We start from the raw sequence: 13,779 nt of genomic DNA on the forward strand, positions 1-13,779 counted from the left end.
TTTGGGGGTGCTCAGAGATCTTCCAGGTGATACCTCAACTCACCTAGATATTTGCCTAGTTTTACAACAGGCTACATAAAAAGCACTAGCGAAGTCTGTACAAACTAAAATTTGTTTATACTGCTCTATATACTATACACTGAACTCTAAGTACAATATTTATATTCCAATTGTTTTATTTTATAATGATATGGTAAAAAGGAGAAAGTCAGCAATTTTTCAGTAATAGCATGCTGTGACACTTTTGTAGTTTTATGTCTGATTTTGTACATTTTTAAATGAGGTGAAACTTGGGGGTACCCAAGACAAGTCAGATTCTTAAAAGGGGTACAGTAGTGGGGAAAGAGTGAGAGCCACTGGTTTACACCAAGAAACCAGCTCACTTTCCCTTAAGTGGGGAACTTTAAGTAAAAACAGAAGTGGAGCTGATTCTGAGTGTACACAGGGAGCAAGTCTCCTGGCTGAGCCAGGGCCATTTGTACTCAGGCAGTTCTCTGGGTAGAACTGCACTTCATATTGCCTAAAATAATCATTCAAGAAAAAAAAATCACAGCTTGGGCACCCCAGAGACAGTTCTGCCTCGAGTCGCACTTTCACTGCCTCAGCAAAGAAGAGTTTGGGGCCTCCCTGCACTTTCTATTCGATCTTTGCTCACCTTCCAAAATCGCCACACAGTTCAACACAACTTGGCCAGGTTGGGCCAAGGACTGGAGCCCAGCTAGAATATCAACAGAGTTGTGTGGGAAAAAGCTCTCTCCATGGTTGGAAGTTCCTAATGTTTGTGATTTCAAGTTGAATGCATACATCTAACAGAAAGAGTGAGTAAAATTGACCTGAATCAAAAATGGAGCTGGAAACCAAGCCATGGCCTTTCTGGAATAAAACCTAAGGACTAATGCAGAGCCTGTTGATCCTGAACCGCCTTCATGCCAGTCCAGCATACTGTTGACATGCTACTGTGTCAGCATGGTTTTGAGTGTTTAACTTGTGTCAATTGGGTCCAGTTACCTGTGAGAAGTGGATTGTGGTTTAGGCACTCTGGGTAGCAACAAGCAGACCAAGCGTTAGGTCTTCACTGAGCTATTACTCCCCTAATGATCAGTCATACATCCACCCCTAATGCTCTAGAACACACTGTTACTCATTGCATTGCAAATAGCCATCTTCCAACATCTGACTCAGTCATGTTTCCAGCCCACCCATCTCTAATTTTAAATGAATGTCTGTATTACACTATTCTAAATTAGGGAGTCATTGCTTTGAAATGAATAAAAAGAATTGAGTAGTTTAAGGTGTCTGGAGAATGCAGTGCTGGGCAAAGGCAGTGACCCCATGAAGTTTGGAGTGGAGTGCTGCTTCAGCTTTTAATATCCATGGAGACAAAAGGAGCTGGCAGATACAACTGGGTGGATAATCATTTCTCTCTCATTTTCTTGGAGGAGAGGATCTGAATGTGGACTGTTGTGAACACCTAACTTACAGTCGCTCTTGACTCAGTGGCACTTTGTGAGACAGACACCAATACAAGTCCTGACCAGCAGTGATTAGGAGAGGTACTTCCTGAAGCAACTTGACATTACGATGACATGTTGGACTCCTTGCCCCATCACACTTCCGGGGCCACCAATACAGAAGTTTCACTTTTCCCAGTACTTGGCCATCTCTAGTCTTTTAGTTTCATCTCATTGATTATGTTCTGTGACCAGCCTGCACGCAGTCAGAACACATAGCACAGCAGAGAGAGACTGTGTCTGCCACAGCCTCAGGAACAGCATGCGTATCAAGAACAACATGACTCGTGGCACTAAGGCAATTGGAGAAAAGACAACGCTTCCACTAATTAATACCTGGAAACACGTGCTGGTTAAAAATCTGTTTATTGCTTAAAAAGTTGTTCACATAATTGCTCTAAAGTATTAATATTTAGTCTATTGTGGGGGGTAAGAGCCTTTATGAAAGGTTGATTTACTCTCCCACTGAATTATACTTAGAGATTTCATTACACGCTTTCCTCACATTGGTACAAACAAAAAACAAGCACCATGCTTAAATAAATCAGGAAGTAGGAGTTGATGTTTAAGGTGAGATGCTCATTGAATATCCAGCAAAGAAGTGTCATAGCAAATACAGGTGCGGCCTCGTTTACCTGAAGGCCTAGGGAGACATTGAGGTTTTGGGATGCAGTGGGATAAAGCTGGCCAGACAAAAAAGACTATGGTCTGAGTCCCCAACTCTGGAATACAGTGAAGAAAAGCCCCCTCACTTTGCTAAGCAGTTAGCTCTGGGAATACCTGGGTATTACTGCAGGGAACATGACTTTGAACTTGAGTTAACTAGAGCTGTCAGTCATCACCTTCACTTCTGATTGTAAACTCCCACCCCTTCTGACTGGCCCTGAACATCACTGCTCCTTTCTGATAGTTCCACTATGCTCATGGCTCCTGGAAGAGACAGGGAGTCACACTGAGGGCTGGTCCACGCTACTGCTTAAGTTGATGTAATTCATGTCGCTCAGGGGCGTGAAAAAGACACACACGCACATCCCGAGTGACGCAAGTTACCGCGACTTAAGCGCTGCTCACACCGGCACTGTGTCGATGGAAGATGCTCTCTCGCCAACATAGCTTCTGCCTCTTGCGAAGGTGGAGTAATTATGGGATGGGAGAGCGCTCTCCCAGATGTGCTACAGTAGCAAAGCTGCACCAGTGCAGCCACCCTGATGTAACACTGTCGTGTAGACTTGCCCTCAGATGTGACAAATGGGGGTGCAAGTGATGTGTGGTTCTGCCAGTGCAAGCTGATACAAGGTACATGCTGAACAGCTGATGTAACTTACATTCTGTGGGACCAGAAGAGTGGGTTTGTCGCAGGAAAGGTAATCAACAAGAAAGCATAAGGCACAGTAGGGGAGGCCTATGTACTTTTCCTGCTACAACCCCACCCATTCTGCTCCCTCAAATGTCCACTGACTCACAGATGATTAATTTACACCACCGCTTACATCTCCACTGAATTTGCCCCAGACACCATCCTGAGATATCTTGTCCTTACAATGGCAGAGTGATTAACATTACCAGTGCTCCTGCTCTCTTAAAACACAAGGAATTCTCAATCCCACTATGTGGCATAGGCACGTGAATCCCATGTCCACCATCAGGCACTCTGAGTCACTTCTTATGGTTTTGTAAAAGCGCACTGACTGGGAGCGCACCAGTTTTCACTTGTGCTCGGGTTTCAGGTTTGTGCTTTAATGTGAAGACTAGGGCTCGTACTGTCCTGCGATATGGTGCATTAATGAGACGGGAAGAGAGATGAAAAGCTTCTCGCTCAATATTTTCAGCCAGTGGGTGATCAATCTGAAAACAGCAAAGTGTAAAATTAGATCCTTATGTTTAATAAGGAGACCAACTGATTGAAATTGGAGTTCGGTGGTTTTCAGAGTTTCTTCATTAATCAGCTCAAATTCAAGGAAATCTACTTCCCATCACATGTGAAACAGGAAGAGCAGTTTAATTCCACCCAAGCAATTAAGGAACAAGCAACTTGGTCAGTCGCAGGGAACTCATTCACATCTCCAGCTAGGAGGCAATGCTTTGCCCTCACAACAGGACACTAATCTGCAACCAGCTTTGGGTATCAAGTTCAACTGCAATTACAAACTACAGTGCATTGTCTCCATAAATCTCACATTTGATCTTTCTGATATAAGGCACCTTGAATACTATTTTCAGCTCGATCCTAAAAGCAATTTTAAGACACTCCAAATACTTGGGAGCTTTGCCTGGTGCTATAAAGGGAAATGCAGGCTGTGTGTGTGGAAGGAGGTGTAATTAAGAATGCAGAAAGGGATTTGCTAAATGTTAATTATGAAGTTATGTGCCAAGATCTGTAATTTGGCACAGCTTAGAAATGTAAGAAATAAACAATAAAGGAAGAAATGAAACCTCCACTGCCCACCACACTTTTAATTTCACTTTTGCCTTTAGTGATGGGGATGGGGAATCTCCCACACTTTTGCAGTTGGGAGACTCCAAAACATTGGAGTGTTATTAGAGTATTATTCACCCCCCAAGTCCTTGCCCCATTTTATCCCCCCTCTGCTACCCATCTCCCAGTTGCCCATGTCTTTGTACATCCCCTGCTGACCCACTTAGTCCTTGTACTCTGTCCCCACCTGCAGATTCCCCTCTCCATTGTTCTTGTACTCCCAATTCTTGGACTCCCTCCTTTCCCCGTGACTGTCTATACAGCCAACTGACCCATGCTGAAGCAAACCACACCTCTCCGATGATAGCTGCATTCTGAGGAGATTCATGCCTATGGGGGAGCAGACAATGTTTTCCTTGCCATCCTTTCATTGAGTCCTATTTGGAGAGGGCAGTTTTAATCTCGGCCCTGCCCTGCCACTGGTGTCTCTACCCAGCACTGCCTATTTTTGAAGTGGCATGAATTGCCTTGGCAGAGGGTAGACTGTAGGCACCTTGTGCCACTGCAAACCCTGTCTGTTCATACCACCTGGCCCCTGTGCTAGAAACTGACACAGATCTGAAGGGCTGGATTTGAACAATCCACCTAGTGCATTAAGGAGCCTCTCTTTTTTATCAGTCTCTTGAGTCATCCCCACAGAGATATCCCCCCTTTAACCCACCATACCCCTATTTGAAGGGGACAGGTGAGAACTCCCTTCAGAACATACCATTCATGCATTAACTGGCCAGAGTGTTTGTTTTTCTTAAGGCCAGATAAAGCTAAAGAACACATTACCTTTAACTTTGCCTTGTAACTCCTGATTGCCTACCACTTGACTTGCTATTTAAAGGATAATTAATGAACAAATTAAAAGGATAATTATGATGGAGTTTAATACACCAGGCAAACTAATCATTAAGCCTTACAGCACGTCTTGTTCATTCACTTAAAGATACCACAAGGATCTAGTATTTACCACCACTTTATATATTATTGACCCCTCTCTGTACATTTTTGCAATAAGTTTTAATTTACAAATACTTAATTACTGAAATACAATTTCCCTGAAACACAGAACAACCAAGAGGTTTTTTTGTAGGTTTTATAGCTAATAAATAGTAGGATGTACAGTTTTCCATATTAACGTCCTCTTTCCCCTATACAATCTAAGCATAACAGACACACAGATGTCCTGTTTGCGGAGTGTGTAAATGAGAGCAAGGTCAGACTCATTTTCACCTTTGTTTTCAATAGCCAGAGTAATCTGGGCAAAGGAAAACTAACTCCTTTTGAAAAAACCCCCAATAACAGATCTCTCAATGCAGCAGCTACCTATGTACTCTCCTTTAAGCTAATAAAAATAAAGGAGTATTAAGAATATTACCTCTAGTTCCAGAGCATTGCAAAGTAGCTTCCGTGCATTCTTCCTGAGAGTCTCTGTTTTGGGATCACTCCTGACTTCTATCGATGGTTTGTTTGAATACTCTTTGATGAAAGTTCGCCACTCAGTGTAAACGTCTTTTGCGAGATTGGCCACGTCATGGTCTGAATGTTTGCGCATCTTATTCACCGTGTGACCTGTCAAATAGAAACAGCAAGAGAGTTCGTTCAACTTTGGTGGGTAGATAAGCGTAATCCAGACCTGTCAGTGCACATTAGTGACAAAACAGCCACAAAGCATTGTACGTTAGACAGCTTCAGCAGAAAACCAAGCACTTAACACAAATGCAAATATGAAAACACTGGGGCCAACACTTGCAGAGTCCTTATTCACTGATTCAATGGTGGTTTTGCCTTAGTAACATCCTACGTGCTTGGTTATCCGGCTGTAAAATGGGAGTAGCGTTTTCCTAGATCAGAGGTGTGTAGTGAGGTGCTCAGACAATACAGGGCTATATGAGTACTTAGATGGTAAATCTAGTGTAAAGCCTTCAGGATTGGCTCACACAGAATAAAAATGTTTGCTGAAAAATTCTTTGGGGAAGTGGATGTTAGGTGATATTTGCAATGTTTTTACATGCGAGTGAGGAAGTAATGATTTCCTGCTGTTTTCCAGTCACCATCAGTGACGTTTCTCATGCCCACGGAAATACACAGAGCTCTACAAGAAAAGGAGTACTTGTGGCACCTTCGAGACTAACCAATTTATTTGAGCATAAGCTTTCGTGAGCTACAGCTCACTTCATCACTTCAGCTTATGCTCAAATAAATTGGTTAGTCTCTAAGGTGCCACAAGTACTCCTTTTGTTTTTGTGAATACAGACTAACACGGCTGCTACTCTGAAACAGCGTGCTACTGCACCCACAAGGAAATGTGCCTTTTGAAAGGGGATACACTACCTAACAGTGGTTTTCAACCTTTTTTCATTTGCGGATCCCTAAAAAATTCCAATTTAAAAAAAAAAAAATCAGTTCCAATAAAAAATTCCACAGGTTGAAAACCCCTGACGTAACACAAAGCAGAAGGCACAGTTCCTCCTCTTCTGCTTGGTGGTCATTTCTAACTGATAACACTATTGGCCAGACGGTGTCACTGTTACTCCTTGGGTTTCATACAGCACAACTGTGCTTCGTCTGTCACTGCTGCAGACCTGATATAGAAAGGCTGAATGTGCTACAGATGACAAATTAAATTACAAAATTCAGACCAGGAAGGCAGAGAGGACCCTCTGCATGAAGATCCTACTGCTTTTGCACAGAAAGGAGGGGGGTCAGCCCTGGCCCTGCTACTCTCCCCCTCCAGTACATCTGGGTTGATCTCTGCAAGATCAGGATCTGCACAAAAAGAGAGCAGGGAACTGGTGGTCTCACATCACAACCTGTCCCCCGGTCCTGTGAAAATTAATCAAGTTGTGTCAGTGTTGTAAGCATGTAGCCCCCTCCATGTTGGGGATCCCTTGGGGAAGAAAGGAGCACCGAGGTAGCTGTACTAAGGAGCAGGGCCTCTATGCTGATGGCTTGGGCCTCCAGCAGATCCTGGGAACTTCTCTGGGTTTGCAGATGGGTTCCACATCTCATTCCACAGGGGAGCAACCACCCAAAACCAATCAAGAAGGAACTTTGTGGAGATTTCCTTCCCCTCAGTCCTTCTCCCACATATTTTACCATGGAAGGGAGTGACCCAGCCCTTGATTATAAGCAGCCAACATCTAAGGGCTTGGCTACACTTAAAGCAGCTCCGGGCACCCTAGCTCACTACCCGTCCACACTGCCAAGGTACATAGAGTGCTCTGACTCCATGGCTAGAGCACTCCTGGTACTCCACCTCTGCGAGAAGATTAACACTTGTTGCACCTTGGCTGAAACGCCCCGAGTCAGTGTGAACGAGGTGTTGCATTACTGCGCTCTGATGAGGCGCCCCGTAATCCCCTTAAGTCAAGTGGCCACTCTTCTCATTAAGAAAAGGAGTACTTGTGGCACCTTCGAGACGAACCAATTTATTTGAGCATAAGCTTTCGTGAGCTACAGCTCACTTAATCAGCTGTAGCTCACGAAAGCTTATGCTCAAATAAATTGGTTCGTCTCTAAGGTGCCACAAGTACTCCTTTTCTTTTTGTGAATACAGACTAACACGGCTGCTACTCTGAAACTCTTCTCATTGTTTGGAATCACTGCAGGAATGCGGATATGCCCTTTGAAAGCTCCTTTTCTGACAGCCGGCTGCTTATCTGCTCCGAGACAAAGCAACCATTACTGTGGAATGCTGTGTGTGTGAGAGAGAGAGGCGGGAGGAGCGGTCTGCTGCTGTCTGAACTTACAAGACATGCTGACATTCTTTCAGCCCCCCAAAAAACCCACTCTCCCCCCACATACATACACACACACACTCCGTCACACTCCACCCCAACCCCCCATTTTAAAAGCACATTGCAGTCACTTGCATGCTGGGATAACTACCACAATGCACTGCTCTCTGTGACCGTTGCAAGAGCTGCTAATGTGGCCACGCCAGAGCACTTGTAGCTGTCAAGTGTGGACAGACTGCAGCGCTTTCCCTATTGCGCTCTAGGAAGGCTGGTTTAACTCAAAGCGCTCTATAGCTGCAAGTGTAGCCATGCCCTAAATAACTGTGAATAATTCAAGGAGAACTCTTTCCTCGCTGTACTAAGAATTTTGCAGACCACGTAGCTACCTACCACCAGGATTTTATTCAACAATAAGGTAAAGTGCTTAGGACCATTACAGAAAAATAGTGTCAACAATTCCCATGTGTATGGAAAAATCCAACAAGCAAAGGACACAAATCGATCTCATTTTCACACTCTAAATTAGATACAAAGTGCACCTATTTTTGTTGAAAGTAACACATCCTTAGAAGGTATTTTCTTCTTTAATTCCTCCAAAGCTTCAATCAAATTATCTTTAGACTGGCCAGGAAGCTCCAGGACAGATTTCCATCTTTTTATGTCTTCTACAACCACCACTCTCTGGGAAAGAGAAAAGTCATTAGGAAAGTGGAATATTCTTAGTGCAAATAAAGATGTTGGTCTTCATCTCAGCTAATGGGGCTGTTATCGACACATGAATTATTGATCATGACACGAACCAGAGCACAGAATATGTGATGGTCCAAAATGATGGGTAATTGCTTGAGAGCAGCTCCCTGTTGTAAATCAGGACAGGAATATCTAGAGGGCAAAGTGAGATTCTTAATCTTATTCTGCCAAACACTGGGCAATTAGCTGCAAATGTCTCCTAGAAAAAGACAGTTATGTAAGTGTTCAGACTTTGGGAAGCCCACTGTATAAATGGCTTAATAAAGAGGGGATGAGAAGGAGTGGATGGGGGAAGCAGCTAATTATAATATTGTTAGTAGCAACTTAGTACCAGGCAGGGCCTGAATCTGCCCCACTTCTGTTTTTGACTTCGGAAATCTCAGAGCAGGTACAGAAAAGGAGCTAGGGAGCACCACAGAGGGACTGAAAGAAGCCAGTCAATAACGTATCTGGCATTTACATAGTGCCTTTCACCCCAAACATCTTGCAGTGACGCTCCCAAATAAAAGATTACAAGAAGCCTGAGTCTTGTTACGTGTAAGATGTAGTGCAAGACTTTTTACAATCGTTCAGCAATGGTTATGCAGCTGATATGCTGTTTGTATTCTCCTCTGTCTTATATTTAGATTATACCTCTTTGGTACAAGGCAAAATTTTTCTGTTCTGTTTGCAAGCACCTAGCACAATAAGGCCCTGATCCAAGACTGGGGACACAAGTGATATCACAATTAATAATAATAATCTCTTGGCTGCAAAATAACCTGCAGGGGGAAAATAATGAAAAAACTAAAGGAGTACTTGTGGCACTTTAGAGACTAACAAATTTATTAGAGCATGAGCTACAGCTCACTTCATCGGATGCATGAAAGTGGAAAATATAGTGGGGAGATTTTATATACACAGAGAACATGAAACAATGGTATCCGTAAAAAGAAAAGGAGTACCATTGTTTCATGTTCTCTGTGTATATAAAATCTCCCCACCATATTTTCCACTGTATGCATCCAATGAAGTGAGCTGTAGCTCACAAAAGCTTATGCTCAAATAAATTGATTAGTCTCTAAGGTGCCATAAGTCCTCCTTTTCTTTTTTACGGATACAGACTAACACGGCTGCTACTCTGAAACCAATGAAAAAACTGCCACTCAAGAAAGCGGTGTAAGAAGAGAGGGGTGAAAAGCATGCACCTCTACCCACAGATTGCCCTTTTCAATTATCTATATCATGCCCAGATGCTACAGTGATGGGCACGTTAGAAATGCTCAGATACAGACTGACTAATGGATATGCAGGAATCATTTCACTCACTCTTGAAATGCAAGTTACTCTTTTTTTTTTTTTTAAACTTCTGCACTTAGGACCTGAATGGGAGAAAACTCACCATCCCATTCCCACTTCTAGCAAAATCAAAAGGGGAAGAGTGCTATCAAAAGTGCTATGGTAATACAAATAATAAATTATTATTAATGGCCAATTGGCCTGTGTCCTTTCCGTCTCCCCATCAAGCATGAAGTTCTGCAAATCTTAAAGCCAGTTCAGTGTGGAGATTCAGGAAAAATACATGTCTCAGAGAATCTCTGTCAAATGCTTTAATCCTATACAGAGAGGGTGGTGTTGGATCCACCTATACATTCTAAATGTGTCTCAAAATGCATTCTTGCTGCCTATTTGAATAGTGTATGCACATTTTACATTCTTTAAATACAACATTTATAAATACAATCATGCGCCTGATGAATGGCACTCCTGGATGATGCTTCTAGTATTAGGGTTGCTACTTGGAGCATTATGACATCCCATAGGTTACGAATGACTCATATACTCAACTGTACACTGTACAGATGTATTCTGCAACTAATTATGAGTCCAAGTTTCAGCTACATTTTCTTAGCAGCTGCAGAATTATGAGCATAGAAATGCTTATGCACATGGATAGTTATGCAATTACTCTGTATGAGCTGCAAAATCTATATGTACAGATTTACAGGCCACCTGAGACTGGCTGAAAATTTGACCCTATGTTTGTGTCTTGGTGGTTTTTTGTTTGTGATTAATCATAAAACTTTCAAAACAAATTCTAAATCTTTTCTTCAGAAAGCTTATATCATGCAGAATCTTGTACTCATGTCACCAAATATCTGACCATTGTTTATAGAATGCCTCTCAATCTGATGGAGAGAGCCTATCCACTATACTGTTTACTGACAGAGCACACACCACTGAACAGCAGCCATATGTGGGGAGGAATGGAGCAGCCATTCTGTGTCAACTTTACATGACTGTTTTCAGGTAAGGAAATAAATCACTTCTAAAATTGAAGCCACAGGTAAACTTGGACATGAGCTGATTGTAAATACCCAAGTTAGAATTTTGGCCAGAACAACAGGAGTAACACCACACCTTGCTAACATTTGCCATAAGATCTTCAATGACCACACATATTTATTTGACAAATAGTATTTCCAGCAATCCAGTGCCCCCTCGTGGTGTGGTGGAGCACTGGCTCAGTAGGGAGAGAAGTGTTACCTAAATGACCAACACCATTTCTTACAGCAACCTGGGCTTCCTTTAGAGGATTTTCATTGAACTATTGACCATGTCTTAGCCTAGGAGATCTCATAAAATAAAGCCTGAAGTCTATAGAATAATTGCTACTGGTCATCAGCCCTTTAGGATCCTAGAGTGCAGGTACACACACTTACACTTCTAATTACAGAATTTCTAATGCTCAAGTGAAAGGGCTAAACTAAACTGTGCCCAATTTTACAGGATACTGAATGGGACTGTTGCATTGGATTCTGAAATACTGATTAGGGATGAAAATTTCACCCTAGAGCACGGGCAGACAAATTTTTTGGCCTTAGGGCTGCATCAGGTTTCTGAAATTGTATGGAGGGCCGGTTAGGGGAGGCTGTGCATCCCCAAACAGCCAAGCATGGCCCAGCCCCCACCCCCTATCCCATCCCCCCTGCTTCTTGCCCCCTGAGACTCCTGCCCCATCCAACCCCCCTGTTCCCTGACGGCCCCCCGGGGACCACTGCCCCATCCACCCCTCCTGCTCTCGGTCCCCTGACGGCCCCCAGACCCCCGCTGCCCCATTCAACCCCCCCCTTCCTGACTGCCCACCCAGGACCCCTGCCCCATCCAACCGCCCCTTCTCCCTGACCGCCCCTGGACCCCTCACCCCTAACTGCCCCTAATTGCCCTCCACCACCCCATTCAACCCCCCCTCTCCTTCCTGACTGCCCCCCCAGGACCCCTGCCCCATCCACCCCCCCCACTCCCTATCCCCAACTGCCCCCCCATCCAACCCCCTCCCCTCCTTCCTGACTGCCCCCCCCCCCGGGACCCCTGCCTGCATTCAACCCCCCTGTTCCCGGCCCTTTGACCGCCCCGACCCCATCCACACCCCTGACCATCCCCCAAACTCCTCTGCCCTCTATCCAACCCGCCTCCTGCCCCCATACTGCGCTGCCTGGAGCACCAGGACAGGCAGCCGCGCAGCACAGAGCACTGGGTCAGGCCGGGCTCTGCAGCCCCGCTGCCCAGAGCATTGAGCCGCGCAGCGGCGTGACTATGGGGAAGAGGGGACAGCAGGGGAGGGGCCGGGGATGAGCCTCCCAGGCCAGGAGCTCAGGGGCGGGGCAGGACGGTCCCGTGGGCCCACCTCTGCCCTAGAGAAAGCGGGGGGAAGTAATCCCATGTTAGCATTAATGGTCCGAAAGGAAATTCAGAGGCCTATTCCTTGGGGGCCCCACATCTAAGCATCAGATATAAATGACTTGGACTCACTAAAACTGTAACTTCATATCTCAGCAGGGTGAATCTAACACATTATCCTTTCAAGACCCAAATCTGATGTTGCCTCAGTTTATGGTGTACGTGCATTAGATGAGCTTAAAAAACAACGTCCTATCTGCTTTAGATACACATTAAATGTTCCATGGCCTTTTTTGTAATAGGCCATTGCTCCAGCGTCTTTGGAGTACATTTTCTTTCTCCTGGCTGTTGTGCTGAGTGTTTGTTGTCTTCTTGGCTGCTGTCCATCTCAGAGGCAGCAGCATTTCAGTGGTGCTGTACGTACTCTCTCAAGTGCTCTGTGATCCTTTGGGACAGAAGTTGCTATGTAAACTACATCAGGCCTATACTGAAAATACTATACTGATCTCTTATCCATCCATTCCCTCTGCCCTCCCCACTCTTACCTTCAGAGATTCTATAGTGGCTTGCTTGTAAACCTTTGCTCCTGGATCTCTTTTCCTAGGGCTTTCCTGGGCTTTGGGTTTTCGTATCACAAATCTATCCATGATGGACACTTAAAGGTCTCCAAGTTTTTGGTTAGGTGCAGCAGCTGTTTCAGTGAGAAAACAGTTGTCCGTTTTCTTTTATGAAACTGTATTGGTAATATTGCTTTAACTTAAAGGCAGATTGTTGACAGGAATACCAGCAAAACTAACCTCCGCGCCTGAGCTGCAGGTAGATAGGGGGAAAGGTGGGGGAGGGCTTTGATGGCAATGTTACACTGAGCCCCAACTTCAATGAAGCTGCTGGGCACAAAAGACAATCGGGGGGGAATGGGGGGGGGGCTTGGGCTGCTACCGTGGCTCCCTGGGGCTGGCTGGAGATTTGGGGTGACGCTGCCGGGTACGCAAAGGGGCGGGGCTACGAGTTACAACATGCACCGTGGGGACGGGCATGGGGTGCCCGGCTCATGCCCCAGGGGGAGGGATGGACTTGGAGGGCCTGGCCCCGGGAGGGCGCAGGAGGGAGGGAGGGAGGCAGTCGGGGGGCCCGGCCCGCGGCGGGCGAGAGGGAGGGAGGGAGGGAGGGAGTCGGGGGGCCCGGCCCGCGGCGGGAGGGAGGGAGGGAGGGAGGGAGGCAGTCGGGGGGCCCGGCCCGCGGCGGGCGAGAGGGAGGGAGGGAGTCGGGGGGCCCGGCCCGCGGCGGGAGGGAGGGAGGGAGGGAGTCGGGGGGCCCGGCCTGCGGGAGTGGGGGGAGTCGAGGGGCCCGGGGAGGGATGGAATCGGGGCGTCCGGCAGGGCGTGGAGGGGCGGCGACGGGAGCGGTGTTCGGCTGCCCGGCGCTGGGGAGCCGGGGACTGCGGGGCGGGGCTCGGGCGCCCGGGCTGGGCAGCAGCGACCCCCGAAGGCCACGGGAGGCCAGTTACACGGTTCCCCCGAACCTACTCGCGCGGCGCGGCGCGGCCCGGCCCGGAAGCGACTCGCCTCGTAGTTCCCGGCGAAGGCGGTTCTCCCTCTCCTGCCCAGCTCACCTCCGACCGGGAAACTGCGTCTCCCGTCAGGCCCCGCGGCGA

At 46.2% G+C, this 13,779-nt stretch overlaps 1 protein-coding gene across 3 annotated transcripts; it reads right to left on the reverse strand.

Annotated features, from left to right (window-relative positions):
• Window positions 1–1,860: 1,860 nt before the first annotated feature.
• Window positions 1,861–13,772, reverse strand: TCEANC2 (transcription elongation factor A N-terminal and central domain containing 2). Of its 3 annotated transcripts, none has more exons than XM_073357626.1 (5): window positions 13,691–13,772; window positions 12,671–12,816; window positions 8,255–8,396; window positions 5,354–5,547; window positions 1,861–3,356 (listed from the first exon to the last, which is right to left on the reverse strand). In XM_073357626.1, the coding sequence occupies exons 2-5, from the start codon at window positions 12,770–12,772 to the stop codon at window positions 3,168–3,170; spliced, it is 627 nt and encodes a 208-aa protein (XP_073213727.1). In that variant the 5' UTR covers window positions 12,773–12,816; window positions 13,691–13,772; the 3' UTR covers window positions 1,861–3,167. The 3 variants fall into 3 exon arrangements, with proteins under 3 accessions (XP_073213727.1, XP_073213726.1, XP_073213728.1); XM_073357625.1 differs by having other exon boundaries at window positions 13,652–13,740; XM_073357627.1 differs by lacking the exon at window positions 13,691–13,772 and adding an exon at window positions 12,923–13,298.
• Window positions 13,773–13,779: the final 7 nt, after the last annotated feature.

This window comes from Lepidochelys kempii, chromosome 8 (assembly GCF_965140265.1).
Source record: "Lepidochelys kempii isolate rLepKem1 chromosome 8, rLepKem1.hap2, whole genome shotgun sequence".
Taxonomy (NCBI): domain Eukaryota; kingdom Metazoa; phylum Chordata; order Testudines; family Cheloniidae; genus Lepidochelys; species Lepidochelys kempii.

Coding starts and splice junctions, on each gene's coding strand:
- TCEANC2 (XM_073357626.1), bottom strand. CDS start 12,772: ATGGATAGATTTGTGATACGAAAACCCAAAGCCCAGGAAAGCCCTAGG. Junction 8,397..12,670: donor CCACTATAGAATCTCTGAAG/GTAAGAGTGGGG, acceptor TCTCTTTCCCAG/AGAGTGGTGGTTGTAGAAGA. Junction 5,548..8,254: donor GTTACTTTCAACAAAAATAG/GTGCACTTTGTA, acceptor TCTATTTGACAG/GTCACACGGTGAATAAGATG.